General features: G+C 39.9%; 2 protein-coding genes across 2 annotated transcripts in view; both read left to right on the top strand.

Annotated features, from left to right (window-relative positions):
- Positions 1–1,121, top strand: part of lrrc7 (leucine rich repeat containing 7) — a 38,614-nt gene extending 37,493 nt beyond the window's left edge. The window contains exons 33-34 of the mRNA XM_062424844.1: positions 329–434; positions 1,084–1,121. Of these exons, the coding sequence (XP_062280828.1) occupies positions 329–434; positions 1,084–1,121 (144 nt within the window). The remainder of the gene's footprint in view (positions 1–328; positions 435–1,083) is intronic.
- Positions 1,122–8,813: 7,692 nt separating this feature from the next.
- The window catches only part of LOC133985362 (disks large homolog 1-like), a 111,712-nt gene continuing 103,437 nt past the window's right edge, over positions 8,814–17,088 (top strand). The window contains exons 1-4 of the mRNA XM_062424983.1: positions 8,814–8,868; positions 10,073–10,243; positions 12,709–13,558; positions 14,117–14,213. Of these exons, the coding sequence (XP_062280967.1) occupies positions 8,850–8,868; positions 10,073–10,243; positions 12,709–13,558; positions 14,117–14,213 (1,137 nt within the window). The 5' untranslated portion in view covers positions 8,814–8,849. The remainder of the gene's footprint in view (positions 8,869–10,072; positions 10,244–12,708; positions 13,559–14,116; positions 14,214–17,088) is intronic.

Raw genomic sequence — 17,088 nt, forward strand, 5'->3', positions numbered from 1 at the left:
CCTTCATGTTTGCCTCCCCTCTCTTCTTCCCTTTCGTCTTCTCTCCACAGATGTACAGTTTAGCTGGATGAACTCATCTAAAAAGCCCTTTTTTGTCTTTACCCCTTCTCTTTCTACAGCATGACTGTGTAGCTCCTCCTCTTCTCTCTCTTTTCCCCAACAGTGATGTGTTTCTGAGATAATGATGGCAGTGACCCTCCATCCCTCCACAAACACACACACACAAACAAACACATAGACATATGTATGGAAAAACTGCAACACACATATCTATACATACATGCACACACACACATGCTGTTGACTGTGCTGCGTGTTTGCCTTGCAGGCTAACGGACATAGTTTTTTACACATGGAGCACGAGACAGCCGTCTCTCTGCTGAAGAGTTTCCAGCGGACGGTGGACTTGGTGGTTCTGAGAGACAGCAGCACGTGTTAGAAATAGTTTTATAACAAACAAACAAATAAACACAACATCGTTTCTCTTCTCTGCTCATCGCCATCCCATGCCACTCCACCTGCCCTCCGCTGGAGGCTTGTGGACCTGAAAAATGAGCCGCCTTTTTTACCTTTTTAAGGGAACACACAGACATATTTGCCTATTGCTGGACCAAAGGCAAATACTAGTGCCAAATGTACCATAGGAAACATATCGGCTCTTCTGTCTACCGGCGGTCGGGGACCTGATCGACGGCTGGACGGACCACAAGTGGACTCTTCTCTTTGAGTCCCTACAGGGCTGCTACAGTTTGGATTTTGTGGTTGGTTTGTTAATTAGGCAGTCATCTGATTGGCCAGTCTGAGTAATTTGTTTTGTTGGTTAGTTAGTGTTCTGGGGTATTTTTGCTTTTCTCCACTGCCTTGTATTTTGCTGTCCATGGTAGATTTCAATGATTTTTCTGGTGTAGCACATGGTTCACTTTCCATGTTCTTCATTGTTCTTTTTTTCTTTTTTTTTCTCTGCAGTATTGTATTCTGTTAAATCCTTTTGTCTTCTGTTTTCTTCTGTTCTGCTCTTTCTTCCACTGTTGTCTGCTTTGTTCTGTTCTGCTGTCGTGTGTTCTGTTCTGTTCTGTTCTGCAGGTATTATTGCCTCCAGTGTACAGAAATTGAAATCTTAAGACTTTCTGCCTTGTGTACATATATAGAGCTGCAGCTTCCTAGAGCTGCACTCTCCTTGGGGCCTGGACAGACAGCTCTAAAAGTTTGATTAATATTATTACTGTTGATAAACCACATTCTCAATTCTCTCATATGAACATACAGGGATTCTCCAAATCGACAATTTTTAAAAGCATATATATCACACTTTTCTGTGCAGCTTTCATACTCCATCTCTGCTAATTGTTTTCTGTTTTAAAAAACTGTTTCATTGCACAGCTGTGCTGAAAAGAGCTAAAGCAATATTTCTGAGGTTCTGCCCATTGAGCTTTTCAGCAGAGCCTAACTTGTCCTGCAGTGCCATCTAAAGAGCAACTCATGCTAATGTTTACACACACACACATACACACACACACACACACACACACACACACACACACACACACACACACACACACACACACACACACACACTGCCATGCATAACAATCAAACACACACACAGGCTCATGTACACCCATACATAATATATATGCAATGGTTTGCTCTATGCAGCATTGCATATATATATAACATTTTTTAATTGAAATGTTATTATTAAATCAGTCACACTGACACATGCACACACACACGCACACACACACACACACACACACACACACACACACACACACACACACACACACACACACACACACACACACACAAAGTAACACTACCCTTAACATTTGTGCCACATTTTGAGAGTTTGAAGTGTTTTCTACAATTGTCTCAGCAATGTCACGTCTCTTTCTAGCTGTTTGAGTTGTATGGTAAATGCACAGCATGCTTTCATATCATTGGTCACTGTCAACCAACCATTTTTTGTTGGCTTCTAGAAGTCTGTATTCACTAGAAGACTCTTGATGTATTATACCACTGATTTACAGTGAGACTGGTGTTCTATACTTGGTGCCATATGGACCCTCTGACCCTCCCTGGTTGTATTTACACAGGCCCAAAACATCGGAGCTTTACCTCATTGTGGCCCAGATCTGATCTGTTCACAGTGAGAGCAGCAGCATGGCTTTAGTAAGTAGGTAAACTGTTTCAACCGTTGGCTCGGCATCAAATCCAGAGCATCTACTCTGCTGAAGTGCCCCGACCTCTTGCCTCCCTGTGCAAAGCAGCAAGAGAAAAGAGATTTTCCCCAGCAGAATCAATAAGGTATAACACACACCTTTAGTCTGTCTTAATGGGTAAATCAGCCTTGAATCAGATTTTACCTTTTTAGACAATCAGGGAAAGATCTGATCTCACAAAGACTTTGGCTTCACTTGAAATCTCAATTTAACATTTGACACCTGAGGACACATTAACACTAGGTGTACATGGAAATTTAAATGTGCCAACTTTGTTGGTGAATGTTGAAAATGATATGTTAATTGGGTCAGGTATATTTGGAATATGACATAAGACCAGGGAAACCAGGTTATGTCAACTCTCATACAACTCATTGTATGAGAGTTTTCTGGCCAAAGTTGAAGCCACAGCAGTGTGGACTTATAAAATCTGACCTGCATGGTCACGCTTCAGAAATTGTATTGACATGACAGAATCAACCACAAAAAGAAAAAAAAAGAAGAGATTTTTTTTCTGTCTTTGTGTAAATGCAACAAGTGTCCTGAAGACGTTTCATGGCAGTGAGTTTTGTTCTGTTCTGTGTAACATCTGATGTTTCATCCAGAGCAAAACAACATCCTTCACTGTCCTTTGCTTTTACTTGACGTGACAGTGTCATCCTGTGCCCATTTTGTGTCAAGTCTCCTAATAAGCATCAGAATTCAGTTAATTCAATAAGGGACACAAAATGGCACAGTTTAGTCATGTGGTTGATCTTAACCACAGATAACCACCCAACCCTATTTAGAGTTTGAAATATCAAAGATATTGTGATGATAACAGAGAAAAAAGGTTTGATAATATAATTATTTTTTACTACATGTTTCAGGTAATTCTTTCTAAATATATTGATATACCTTAGCTTTGCTCAAAAATTGTGATATTTTATAATGACACTTATAACAAAGTTATGGATGGAAGTACGCACAGTATGACTTGGAGACCTACACATGTACTATCCAAAACTGTATAAAATGTATTTCTACTGTAATTGTGAATTTGTGTTATACAAATATATATTATATATATATGTATATGACTATAAAAACAGTCATTTTCTATGTGTTTAAACTACATAAGAGCTGAACAAATGCTGAGGACGGTGTCACTGTACATAGCTGTGAATGAAATCCAATTTAAAATGACTCATATTGATTGTGAATGTACTCATGCTTTCTGCAGTACCTACACCTACCCAACTTGAATGCTGCTTCTTCTGTTGTGTGACAAAAAGTACTTTGACCTCTAAAGAGAGAACCGCTGTTGAGTTATAAGTTGGACAAATTTTAGTGACGATTTAACAGAACTATTTATTTCTTTATTTATTTGCACATGCAAGTTGAAATCCTTCCAGTTTTAAGTTTGAGTATTAATGCGGAGAAATGTAATTGCCGAAGTATATATAATATATATCATGTGTTTAGAATGCATTTTGCAGACGCTATCTGTACATACTATTTAAGATACAGTTTTTACAAAAAATAATATATGTATAAAATTGAAAAAATGCTGTGCAGCGATTATACTGAAGCCATTTTGGGCTTTGGGACGTACCATTTTTTCAGTATATAAGAAGTGTTTTGAATAATGTACTAAAGTCTCTATTGTATAAATAATAAAAATGTCACTATTGGTAATCTGGGCTCTTCATGGTGTACTTAGCTCTGTCTTTAGGGGGTCAGAGGAGGGAGACATCTCTCTTTCTGCGTATTACTGTGAGGCAAAGCAAAACAATATTTGAACCCTGTGTTCCTTGGATTTAGCTGATTTTACTGATGTAGCCCACACCTATTTGTGCCTAGAATTTTTTTCTGCCATTTTGTATTGTTTGGTAAACATCTATCTAATTGTTTTTTTTGGCATATATTTCATCCAATCTTGGTTTTTGTTCACAAAGTTGTTGTCTGTGATGTGATACCTTATGGACCTTGGGAGCAATTTACAGCGAGTTCAAAATGAGGGCTTTTACAGCAGTTTTCAGACCTCATCAGTGTGTCATGTGATCAGGCACAGTGCACAGCAGAGATTTTTTTTAGACTAGAAAAAACTGTGTAGTAAAATGGATTTGTCATGTGTTTTTATAGCTGTAGAACGAAAGATGAAAGGAGGCAACATATGAGACTAAACATGAAAGACAGGCAAAACATTAAAAGAAGAAAGTGAAGGATGTACAAATTTGAGATTACAAAAATTAAGCAAATAAGTTGAAAAGGCTAAAATAAAGGACAGGAGGAAGAGAATAGAAAAATGGATATAAACAGGTAAAAGGAAGGGGGTGAATAGGGAGGGTGAAGATAGAAAATAAGAGAAAAAGAGACAGAAATGAAAGATATAGGAAGGAAAAAGGAGATGGAGGGATGAAAATCACCTCTGCAGGTCTGTGGTAGATTTGGGTTTCCTCTGGATTAAATTCAGCGGAGGCTTTCATCATCTCAGCAGATGCTCCTTTGTCTCTCTGTCCATTAGTCTAACTGCCCAACTCTTCTTCATCCCTCTTTATCCATCCATCTCATCTATTCTTGACATTTATCTGAGCTGTGGATCACTGAGGGGCAGCTGAGTTTGTGTAGCTGCCCAAAAAAGAGAGTTTCTTCATCAAGGTTGAAAACCATGTCAGGGATTTATTTTCCAGTGTTGAGCTTAAAGAAATGCTTTGGTCCACTGTGGTGTAAGTATATTTAAAAAAAAAAAAAAAAAGTCCTACTGGATTTTGCATACAAGACTTGCAAGTGAACATCAAATATTGATTAGTGATAATTTTCTGTACGTTGAGCTGGAGCTTCCTGATGTGTGCACACATTTTTATTTTTTTCCATAGAAAAGGAGCTTGAAAGTCATTTTAGCCACTGATTAAAACATATTAGAATTTATAATAATGTATGTAATGTATCATTGGATCATAATAAGGTAGGTATCCATATTAAGTTGTCTTCCCTGTCTGTTGTACCATTTCCTGCTGTACTTCTGGCATCAGTGCCCTCTGTGGAACAACTGCTTACTGTTGCAGAGGCTGACAATTAACAATAGAGGCTAATAGTACACGTATACACACACACACACACACACACATTGACAAAATCAGAGTGATGTCTCTTTGTTCCCTTTCCTCTTTACTCTGTCTTTCACACACTAGTTTGGACAAAATGATACGTTTGTGTGCTGACTGACCAACCCACTTACACAATCGTGCATAAATTTCTCCCCACGCTGACTCACATATACTGGCATCAGTGTGTGTGACAGTTTGTGTGCGTGTGTAAGAGATACAGAGGGACAGTTTTGTAAACCCATCAAAGCAGTCAATAAGCTCTTGTGACCTGATCAATAACAATACCAGAGACCAAGTCCATGACCTGCATTCAACGGCTGTGTATGTATGTGTGTGTGCGTGTGTGTGTGTGTGTGTGTGTGTAGTGAGTGTGTGTCTATGACGCTGATGAAGTGTCCCTACAATCGCTCCAGTGTCCACAGGCAGACACACACAGAGTATATATTGTGTGCGACATATCGGACTGACGTGTATCCTGAAGCAACTTTGCATTTCTAATTATTACATCTTTTATCTCAGTGTCACCACAGAATTTATTTTTTCTGACCATGAGATTCAGTTATCCTAAAATGTCAAATGTGTCAGTAAGACAAAGAATATAAAAGATACTTCCTGACATTTAGGGGGATCCACTTGTTAGCTGGCTTTACCAGAGTTGGACGAGAAGATCAATACCAATTTCCCCTTTGTGTATCCAGTGCACAGATAGGGATGGGTTACATTTAGCGTAGCTTAGCACACAGACTGGAAGCAGATGGAAACAGTTAGCCAAACGCCATACAAAGTGGAACAATTTGACTTCCAACAAACCCAAAGCTGCTTTATAAACAGTCATGAACAATTGTGAACCTTTCCTTTAAGGTGCAGTTAGCCAATGCATCAGAGCTATTGTTTGACAAACATCTTCTGCATGCAGCATGTAAGCTATTCAGTTTTGCATAGTGCTGGTAGGAAGATGCCAAACAGTGCTTCCAAAATGTTGGTTAAATACACACATTTAGTTTCTCTGCTGTTTGGTTATGGTCAGGCAACATGAGATCGCTGTTAGTTTATGTTAGCTTAATTGTGCGGTGGAGCTGCTCTCTAGGCTACTCTGGTTAGCCGCTAACCAGAGATTTGGTGATGGCTGTACCCCCTCTTTGATAATCATTATTAATTTAAAATACTATTTGTTAGTCCTCTTTAATGTGTCAAAGTCCAAACTGAAATATTTTCCAACTAATTTTGGTCGATTGCTGATGCCAATACCGATATACCTGGCTGAAGACACTATTACACATGCAATCATAGGTTGTACTAAGTATGATCAAGAAAGACAATATAAAAGAAGACTGGAGTTCAGGAGCTCTGTATTAAAACTTTAATAAACCTGCTAAATGGGTCGAACAGGACAGTTTTCTTTGAGTTTATTAGACAGACAGGATTAATGGGTCAGATTTTTTATCTCTGGTCCACATTCCAAGTAGAAGGTGGTGGTAATGCACCCAAATCGGTAGTTGCCAACTGCTGTTATAAAGCAAACAGAAGATGAAGAAGTTTTTTCAAACAGAGTGTTATGTCCTGTCAGCCGAGGTGTTTCCTCTCCTCTGTGCAGCTCCTCTGTGGACTGTTTCACCTTGACGGTCTGGTGCTTCTGTGCTTTCTAGACATGTGGAGAAAGCATGCATGCTCCACTTCTCTCAGCTGCCCAACAGACTTGCTGCTTCTTCCCAGTTTGACCTGAATAACAACCAGGGCTCAATGCTCTGGGTGGATCCATATGAGAACCAGGGCTAGATGGGAGGCTAGTTGAACATTAGCTGCAGAATGGCCAAAGGAAAGCCGGCTAGCCTCGACTCTCCTTGTTGATCCAATTGGAGCACCAAGCTCTGGGTTGTTAATTTGGTTAAAGTGGTAAGAGGCAGTGGGTCTGTGGGTTAGCTGAGCGAAGTCACAGTCAGGCTGAAACAGGCTGTGGTGGGAAGCACAGCCAGGTGTTAGAAAAGATGGCGACGTATTGGCCTGATATATTGGCAGAATGCTAATATTTCATTTTAAAGCCTTTATTGATGTGATGTGTCAATATTATCTTGCATGATTGGATTTTAACTTGTTTAACCAAACGTGTTATGATCACAGACAGTCCATTCATTCAAGAATAGGAGTTGTAATTATGCCTGTCATCCCTCTATATTTTAGATGAACCAATGATTTTCTTAGAAAATAAGTTGGCAACAAGTAAGTTCCACTATCACCAAACTATATGTACCTGTAAGTGTTCACTCAAATATTTGAGGAGTATTTTCTGCACTAACAACAACGGTTCATGTTGTGCTGTTTTGGTTAAACTAGGTCCTAGTACTCTACATTATGTGAATCCAGGCTGAGGGAAAGGGACAAGACTTAATCTATTCAACACAATGTACTGTTTACCATGACAATACCACCTGACTCACTCAGAGATGGGCTTGCATGGACTGGTGGTGAGATTACATCTGTGACATTTCAACTGGATCTCTTTATTGCACCTTGACTTTCAGATTGTGTGAATACCGTAAATACACATCAGCTTTCACATTTCACAGAGCGAAATAGCTACTTGTTATATTTTACCATTTACATTTTGCTGTTTAATCAGTTTATGTCAACTATCACTTTACAGTAACATCCTACAGGAGCATTGGAGGGGATGTTGTAGCATACTCTTCTAATCACTATCTTTAAACCCAAATAAATCTATACTGAAGAGTTGAGTGGATTAGATATGGATCATACAGGAATAGACCAGGCTACACAATATAGCTGTTTAACATGACAATACCACTGACACACATACACACACACACACAAGCTGCTTATGAAGAGCCTCTCAAACCTGCTTTAAGAGGTGAGGGCATGAATGTTTGTGTGTGTGTGTGTGTGTGTGTGTGTGTGTGTGTGTGTGTGTGTGTGTGTGTGTGTGTGCGCGCGCGCGCATGTGCGTGTGTTTAGATACTTCCAGTGTGTGTGTGTGTGTGTGTGTGTGTGTGTGTGTGTGTGTGTGTTGTCATCCCACAGGACCGCCCTAGAACCGGTCGGACAACGTTTTGAGTCAAGTCAGCTGAATGAAGAAATGGAGAACTAGTTTTACGCACACACAGAAAAGGAGAGAGAGAGAGAGAGAGAGAGAGAGAGAGAGAGAGAGAGAGAGAGAGAGAGAGAGAGAGAGAGAGGGAAGTAAAGTGAAAGAGAAGCTGAGAAAATAAACTACAGCTCCGGGTACTAAGTCCACACAGGCAGTGTGATGTCAATGGTTGGTACGGTTTCTTTTTTTTCTCTGCCTGCTGGGACGATTTGCTCTTACTTTTTTTTAAAAAACATTTCATGAAAGTTTTTCCTTTTTCTATATTTTCTGAAAAGACAGACTGGTAGACTGTAGTGGTGTCACTCTGGTGTCCCAGTTTGGGGGAGGCGGGCTGTCCCGGGACAGACGCACACATCTGTAATAACAGATAACAGACTGTCACAGCGACGCAGACACAAGCCCTGGGGAGGAGGAGGACTGAGAGTGACTGTCACCATGCCTGTGCGACAGAAAGGTAAACTTTTGATAATTCCTCTCATCTCTGCTACATATTTGTGTGCGTGTGTTTTTTTATATGAAGACACATCATCGAATAAATCAGTTGTTCCTACTCGTTTCGTTGATGTGGCGCTGCTCCGCGGAGCGCAACTCTCTTAACTTAGCTTGTTAGTAAATGACTGAACCAAACTTCCCTAAAACATCAGCGATTTAACGTTAAATGGTTTAGTGGTATACGTACAGAACGTGTAGATCACATTTTAAGATATTTTATATATTATTCAGACCATGTGGTAAATTCGGCGTACAATTTTCCCCCCAAACAGCACTTTATCAGTATTTTAAAGCTGCTTTTACTTACACATCTTATTAGTGACGCAACTGATTCATGCAAACTAAACGTCTCATATGTGATTGGCATAATGTTGAATGCCATTTGGCTCGGCGTGTCTCCATGGGGGGCATGCAACATAAGGCTTAAGTGACACATTTCGTCTGGAGTTAGATGTTTATCTGTCAGAGCTTCTGGTTTAATCAGCTGTTCAGAGTGCCATGGAGCCTGGAATGCAGTCTGCACCTTTCCATTACACCATAAACTATTGCCCTTGTGCCCTTCTGCATCAATAAAAGTTAGAAGTTGTTAGCGTTTCATACTAAGCAGCAGACAGGTACAATAACATGCCATGAATTGGCTCAATTTTCAACATTTACCTCAAGGAGCTACTGTTCGCTTGCAATTAAGATTTAAAGATCATTTTAAACTCCCAGGTTTTATTGATATTACATTAGGCGCTGAAGTTAATTTGCACCTTTAGGAAAGTACTAAGGATTTTATATCCTTTTGATTTTTAATTGCTGTCAAATTTGCTATTAAACATGACTGCCAAACACTGAAAAGGGGCTGGGCTGTGGCAGAAAATGAGAGAAAACATTACCCAGGCATTCTTAGGAACAATAAAACAGGTTAAAAGCCAAATGACTGATTAATAACACCTGTGTCAACACACAATATTAATCTGTTTCATATAAACTCAGCCCTGCTAAAGACCCTCAGAGTTTTGAACATATTAATCCTCAATTTAAAAAAAGTTTTTTAATATCCAGTAGCTAATCTCATTGCTTTACTTAAGAGTACCTGGAGATTTTTTCTCTTCCATTATCTTCAAGAGCAACATGTGGGGAAAAAAGGCTTATGTTGTTTACTTGTATGTTGTATTCAGATGCTCAGCGAGCCCTAGAGCTTTTGCAGCAGTACCGGGCCAAACTAGACCAGAGGCAGCAGAGTCAGAACCGGACCAAACAAGGCTCTGTGGAGGAAGACAGCCAGCTGCAGCAGTCTCTGGACAGAGTCATCAATGTTTTCCAGAGCCAGCTCTTCAGCGCCCTGCTTGGTAAGAATCACAGCCAGTCAACCGATCTATACACATCCTCTATACCTATATTGTATATAGTTATAGATATTCCTTGGATGAGGTGTAGATTGTATTGCTCGCAGTGTAAATGTGGGTTAAACTTGTCTCTATAAAAAAATAAGCTATGCTTAAACTATTTTCTGTTCTGACATTAAATACATATTACAGTAACTTCATCTACACTTTTATGCCTTCATCTGCATACTTTCTTGCCCCAAGCCACATTTTATGTTACCCAAGGATATAAATCAGCATAGTTAAGTTAAATGAAAGGTCATTTCACCCAAAGAACATATTTTCCGTCTTACCCTATTGATATTCTGGCATGCTGAGTTTCAACACTATTTTCTACCTTTAGTAGAAAATAGTAGACTAAAGTTTAAAGTGATATATTTCGATTATCTAGAGTAACTGAGCTATATAGCAGTTTTCATCTAATTTTCGGATGCTTTTGGCATCATAAACTAAAATCCTTTGAATTCCTCTGTAGTGGGGAGTTGGCAGAAATCTCATTGCATGGCTAGATACCACTGTTTTTTGTAAATTGGCTGAGCTGACCCTTTTGGTTCTTGTGTTGCTCTTTACAACAGTATCAGGATCACTGTATCACTATGCTGTTTTTCTTCCATTTAGTAAGTGATCAGGTGTAAAATGTTGATGTAGGAATGCATGGAGCCAGTCAGGAAATATATTGTGTGTTTGAAACTGTGGAGTGTGTGTTAATTTGTTTTGGTCTGAATGAAAGACAGAAGGCCTCATGTAACTGGTAGCACTTGTTTTCATGGTGTCTACAAGATGTTTGAAACAGCTTATCACATGACTGTTCAGCAGAAACCGAGGGTCAGAACCCACAGATGTTGGCGTGACGTGGCCTGTCACAGAAACACAGACCTCTTTGTAGGCACAAATTTAGAAAATCTGTATGACATATACATTCCTTTCAAGAGTTAAAAGTCTGTGTCTAACTTAGTGCTGCCTGTGGTCGCTTATTGGCACATGTGTGTCTGTGTAGTTATGTGCATGACGACAAACTGGTTCTTAGTTCCTGATCCTACCTGCTTTGTGCCACGCCCACACTTTCAACTCTGACAGTAACACCTCCTTCTCTATTTTGTGTGTGTGAATGTGTTGTTCACTCAACATGACACTGAGTTCCGGTTTTGTGCAATTTGTCCTTTGACCAAGCTGCAGTGTTAAAGTTGTATTTTGAAATAGCATATTCTTAATTTTGGTTTATGTGTAAGTGAATGTTTTATTCCCTTTATTGATGGTAAAGACATTGATAAACTTAATCTATCATGTAATATGTTTGAATTTACTGTATGTCCATAGCTATGAGTGTGTAATACTAATGTGTAATTAACGTCCTTGATGCCTGTTTGATGGTCATTTTCATTCATTATATTTATTGATTCTCTTTATTCTTCTGCTGTTTTTCTCCAGCATGCCTTTATTTTTCCTGTCTTCTTCCCACATACTTTACGTTTATTTCTTCGTCTTAATTATTTCTTAAATGACCGTTGAACCTTTATAATTTGGCAACCTGAGCTCATAAACATATGTATGATTAAGTGTTGCTAGTCAGGTCTGAAGTTGGATAGGTGACAAAGTGAAACCCTTTGATCACAACAGGCATATATACTGATACATACTGTCAGTGCTTACTTATAAAGAGGGAAAAGAGAATGGAACTAGTGAGCTATTCACGTCTTTTAGGTGGGGATCCCTGGACAGCAGCTGTTGTTTCATTTAACTATGGTAGAAGTATCCTCATGCAGCCACTAGATGCCACTAGTGTATAAAGTAGGATTTTATATTGTACATACAAGCCATCTTATGTACAAAGAACAATACATAATAGAATAGAGAAAGATAAAAGTACATTGGGTATCTCTCCATATGTACATGACTATCTTTGAGATACAACAAAAACTGTATCTTTTGTGATGCTTCATTTTGCTTGCATCAGTAGCAATGAAGAGTGTCTATTGCATTTGGAGGAGCTATATACGGTAGGGTACTACCTATGGTTATTTTGATCATTGATTATTCAGCCAGTTATTTTTTTCCATACAGTGAATCCATCTTTCCAAATAGTAAAATCTTCATCACAGTTTTCCAGAGCCCAAAATGTTTTGTCCACCTGTCCAAAACCCAAATTCAATTATATAAAACACAGAAAAGTAGCACATTTTCACATTTTAAATTCCAGAACCAGAGAATGTTGGTGCTTTTGCTGTCAGTAAAATTGTTGCCAATTATTTTCTGTCAATTGACTATTTATTAATTGACTAATTGTTTCATATCTAATCTATATGATCATTCGTTGGGCCTTTTCTCAGTGTATTCATTTATCAATTCCTTCAATGAGTCTCTTCATTTACCTATCCACTGAACTCTTCAGTCACTTATCGTTGCTCTAATCTCTCTTTGTTTCCTTCCAGACATCCAGGAGTACTATGAATTGACTCTTCTTGCAGACAGCAAGTGCTCTGTGGACCAGATCGACAGTCAAGTGAACCCTGCTGCGTCCTGCATCCAGCCCGAAGAGCCCACAGTCCAGCCACAGCCACAGCCAACCTCTGGTGCCCTTAGCCCTCAGGCTTCTGTGGATTCATCCGAGTACAAACCTCTAATCCCCAAACGCAAGTCAATCAAGTACCCTGCTCCTCCAATCCCATCTGGATTACCTGCATCAAATCCATCTTCCCCTACAACACAGTCCAGCACGCCTCAGTCACAGCCAGCCAAGATCAAGTACCGTGCCCCTCTTCCTCCTGTCCAGCCTGGGGTCTCCAACTCCACAGCAGAGGAGACCTCTAATCCATCCTCTCCCTCTGCTGGAGTTACAGTTAATGGTTTTGAAACCTCATCCATAAAAACGCCTACTCAAGTATCAGTAAATGGAACAAAGCCACATCTTGCTTCCACCAACTCTAGTGTTTCTTTAGAAAGCTCTAGTACCTCTGCCAGTCTACAAACCGATCCTGCCTCTCCTGACCTCAATCTGGAGACTGTCTCAGCCCTTGTCTCCAGCACCATCCAAGGCCTTGTATCTCCAACCACTTTAGACAAATTCACTCCCACCATCACCACTCCAAGCACCAGCCCAGGTCCCAACAGAGTCACAGATAGTGCCATCATCTCTACGGCTCTTACCACCAGCAATGACCCAGGCATAGACAAAGTCACTCCCAGCCAGAGTCCAACCAGCCTCAACCAGGAAAAATTTACCTTTGGCAGCTGTAGCCCCACAGGTTCTCCAGGCCCACTGAACAAAGGGTCTCATCTAAGGTATATTAAACATTCCGCATCACACTATATAGTGCAGCCTTTGGCAACACTTTGTATCTTTTTCAATCAATTGATAAAGGATGCCCTGAAAGTTCAGATCAAAAATACTGTGAGCAAATATCACCATACACATGTATGGTGATATTATTCATAAAAGAATCAGCTATACTAGTTATGCTGCTCAAGCAAACTAACCTATTTCTTCTATCTATTCCCCCAAGAAATCAAAATGTAAAACCAATTTCACGAAATCCTTAAACAATCTGAGGGGTGTTGTGAGGACAGAAAAAGTAATAGCGTTCTGGATTTGGGATAATTAAACTCATCAGCCGTGTCATTTTACATTTAAGAAAACATGTAAAGATGAAATTATATAATGTATTTAGTTCCATCGTTTGTGTAATGTATTTACATCACATTGGTTAAGTGGCTAATTTTAACATAAAACACTGCATTCATTTGTTTGCTCTTTGAATTCAGGTGTAGATGACACAATACTAACTGACAGTTTTCAGAGTTCATCTCCAGACAACCTCTCTCCCTGATCTCTCTTCCTAGTCCAACCAGCCCTGGGCCATTAAAGGTCACATCCGCCAGCCCTACTCATGGTCTAGCCAGCCCCAGGCCAGCTACAAGCCCACTGACCCCCAACAAGGTAAGACAGCTCTGGTTATTTTGTCTGAGGAAACCTGCAGGAAATCTCCTAATGGTTAATAGCAGTTGATAGTAGTCAGATAAGGACAAACATTGTTCCTATCTGAAGGTGGCTGGTCTCGGTTGTTGGGTGGCAACCTTGAGGTTATAGAAGTGGTAGAGAAAACAGAGAATCTGAGAAAGATGCTGGTGGTCTTGGAGGAACTATTTTGTGTGTGCGTTTGTGTGTTGTTTCGAAGAGTCCAGTAGAGCTCGTCACTGTGAAAGGCTCCAGTTATCGATGTTTATGTGATCAGATGGAAAGGGTTTCCATGTGGCTTTCGTGGTCTTGATAACCTTATCAGAATCAAGTTTTTCGTAGTCAAAGAGTTTTTTTTGACAAGTATATAGTGTTTACCAATGGTGACACAACAATGACTAAACTTTTTTTTGTACTGAGCTTCTCTTTCACATTAGTTCCCTCTCTCTCTTTCTCTGTATGTTTGTAAAACTACACTGAATACAAGTCTTTTCTCTTCCTAAGCGTTTTTGACTAGATTCTTGATATGGTTTTACTCTAATTTTGTGTTAGTTCCAGTGCTTTGTTTTCACTCTTTTACACCATGTTTTTCTGTCTGCCCCCTGCCTGTGCGCAGTTTGTCATTTGTAATTTATGTAACACTGTGTTGTACAAAAGAATTGTTGTCATGCAAGCAGTAATTGGTTATTTTTGTGGTGGGATGGCTTGATGGGCAGCACACATCCTGCCCCTACACCACCAACCAACACACACACACACACACACACACACACACACACACACACACACACACACACACACACACACACACAAACACACACACTCCCGCCTACGTACACTTCCCAAAGGACATTGTTATCTTCAAGTTATCTTCCTTCTCTCGATACAAAAGTTGTATTTTTATGGCTGTGTATTAAAATAATAAGTAAATGCACCTTTAAATTTCATGCAGCGGACTAAGTTTATTCAGGCAGGGCTTTGACATGTTTCTCAGGAAAAAAAAACTTGAAGATTATTGAAAATAAACACATTTGCACCCCTGAAATCACCAGGAAAGGGAATGTAATCTATGAATAAAGAAAAAGTTTGTGTACTCTGTGAAAACCTCCATATTAACTCATAGTCATGCTTTTACTGTTTGTTTTCACATGCTCTTGCTTGGAGGTTACTTGCCAAGACTTCTAACATCCTGGGGAAAAACGTTCACTGGAGGACCAACACATTTACTGAAAATTAAAGCTGATAAACTTTTGAGTTCCAGGGTGGCCCTAATTCCATTTATAATATTAATTTGCATTCAGCAGTGGAGACGACAAGTGTGTTGTCTGTTTTTTAACAGAGGCTTTAGCTCTTTTCGAGGCCTACCTTTCTCACCACTGGCCTTGACTGTTTCAGTGTATTCCCTCATGCCTCTCTGTGTCTCTTGACTTTCAAGCTTGAAGAAATTGCAGAGCTTCAGCATTTCTCCTTCAGCATATTTCACCCCACACACCCCTGGCCAATTAAAGGCTGCAGGGTTTTGATTATTTTGATAAGGAGCTGCTGATTTTTGTCGCTGTCATGCAGCCTGCCTGGTAGACACCCCATTCTTTGCTCAAGACTTCCTACCAGGGTTTTGAAAAACAACCCCTGGTTAAATGCGCCGTCATATCTCACACAACTCCACTACCTCCTGTGCGTCCTGTGTCTTCAGACCCAGGGTGGCAGCCATGGATTTCAGTACCTGAATCTGTTGACTGAGTGATCTGTCAACAGTGCCATACTTTTATCTTGCAGAGAGAGGAAGAAATCAAACATGAGTCTTAGGTTGAGCACAAAGGTTGGACTACAGGGCCGATTGCATAGACCATGAAGGAGCTTTCACAGTTCTGTAGCTGGAAGCCATCCATTGTGTGCTCTACATTGATACTACATTGAATGTGTCTCACAACTTGCAGTTAACTAGTGCAGCAACATGCAGGTCTCAGCTTGATTTAGACCTGCAGCCTCATCAACAGTATCTCCTACACTCAGCTCCAAGCAGTGGTTCATACAGTGCCAGATCAAGTGCCAGGAAACTGTTTGGCCACTCTGTTCACCACACCTGACTTGTTTGCAAGCATGAGTGAGGCACCATAACATGCAAAACAAACAGGCCGCTCCTTTAAAATGTCTTCTGTAAATAATCTATTAAGCTACACTATGAATTACCTTTGCAATGATTGCAGGGAGCTCTACAAATCTGAATGGAATGTCAGTGGCTCTTTGTTGTTGCCTACACATGCTCTGACTCATCAACCAGAATGGAAACCTTTGAATTGCTTTCTAGAAACACTTGCAATTATTGGCTCAGTTCTGTTGCTATGTAATGGCTGATAATTGCACAATGTTTCCCATGTCCAATCCATTCAGGACTTGAATGTTTGTGTCTGTTTCTAGGTCAATGTATGACCGTCTGGATTTAGCGATTTTATAAACAGTTCTTAACACCCTGTCGGTGGTCATAAACTGATCCCACATCATCTCAGCAGTCAAGGTTTCCATTGTTTTCTCTTTTGCCCTTTCCACTGTTTTCTCAGCTGCCTTGTGCAAGTCTGAGGTTCTGTGGCAATGTATTCTCTGACAGAGAGACTGTTGCTGTGCACTTTTTTGCCTTTTTGTTATCCTTGATGCAACCACTTTTACCTTGATCCACTTCTTTGCAACATGCTTGTATTTTCCAACCATCTCTGGTCCAGCAGCATTTATTTTGTTATATGGATACATAGCTCCTTTGCATGCTTTTCTGTCCAGCATTCTGGGATTTCATAATTTGCTCTTTCTTCCCGATCCTTCTAAGAATTTTAACTGCCTGAACTTCCTGAATCATCATCATCAT

Source organism: Scomber scombrus, chromosome 8 (genome assembly GCF_963691925.1).
Source record: "Scomber scombrus chromosome 8, fScoSco1.1, whole genome shotgun sequence".
NCBI lineage: Eukaryota > Metazoa > Chordata > Actinopteri > Scombriformes > Scombridae > Scomber > Scomber scombrus.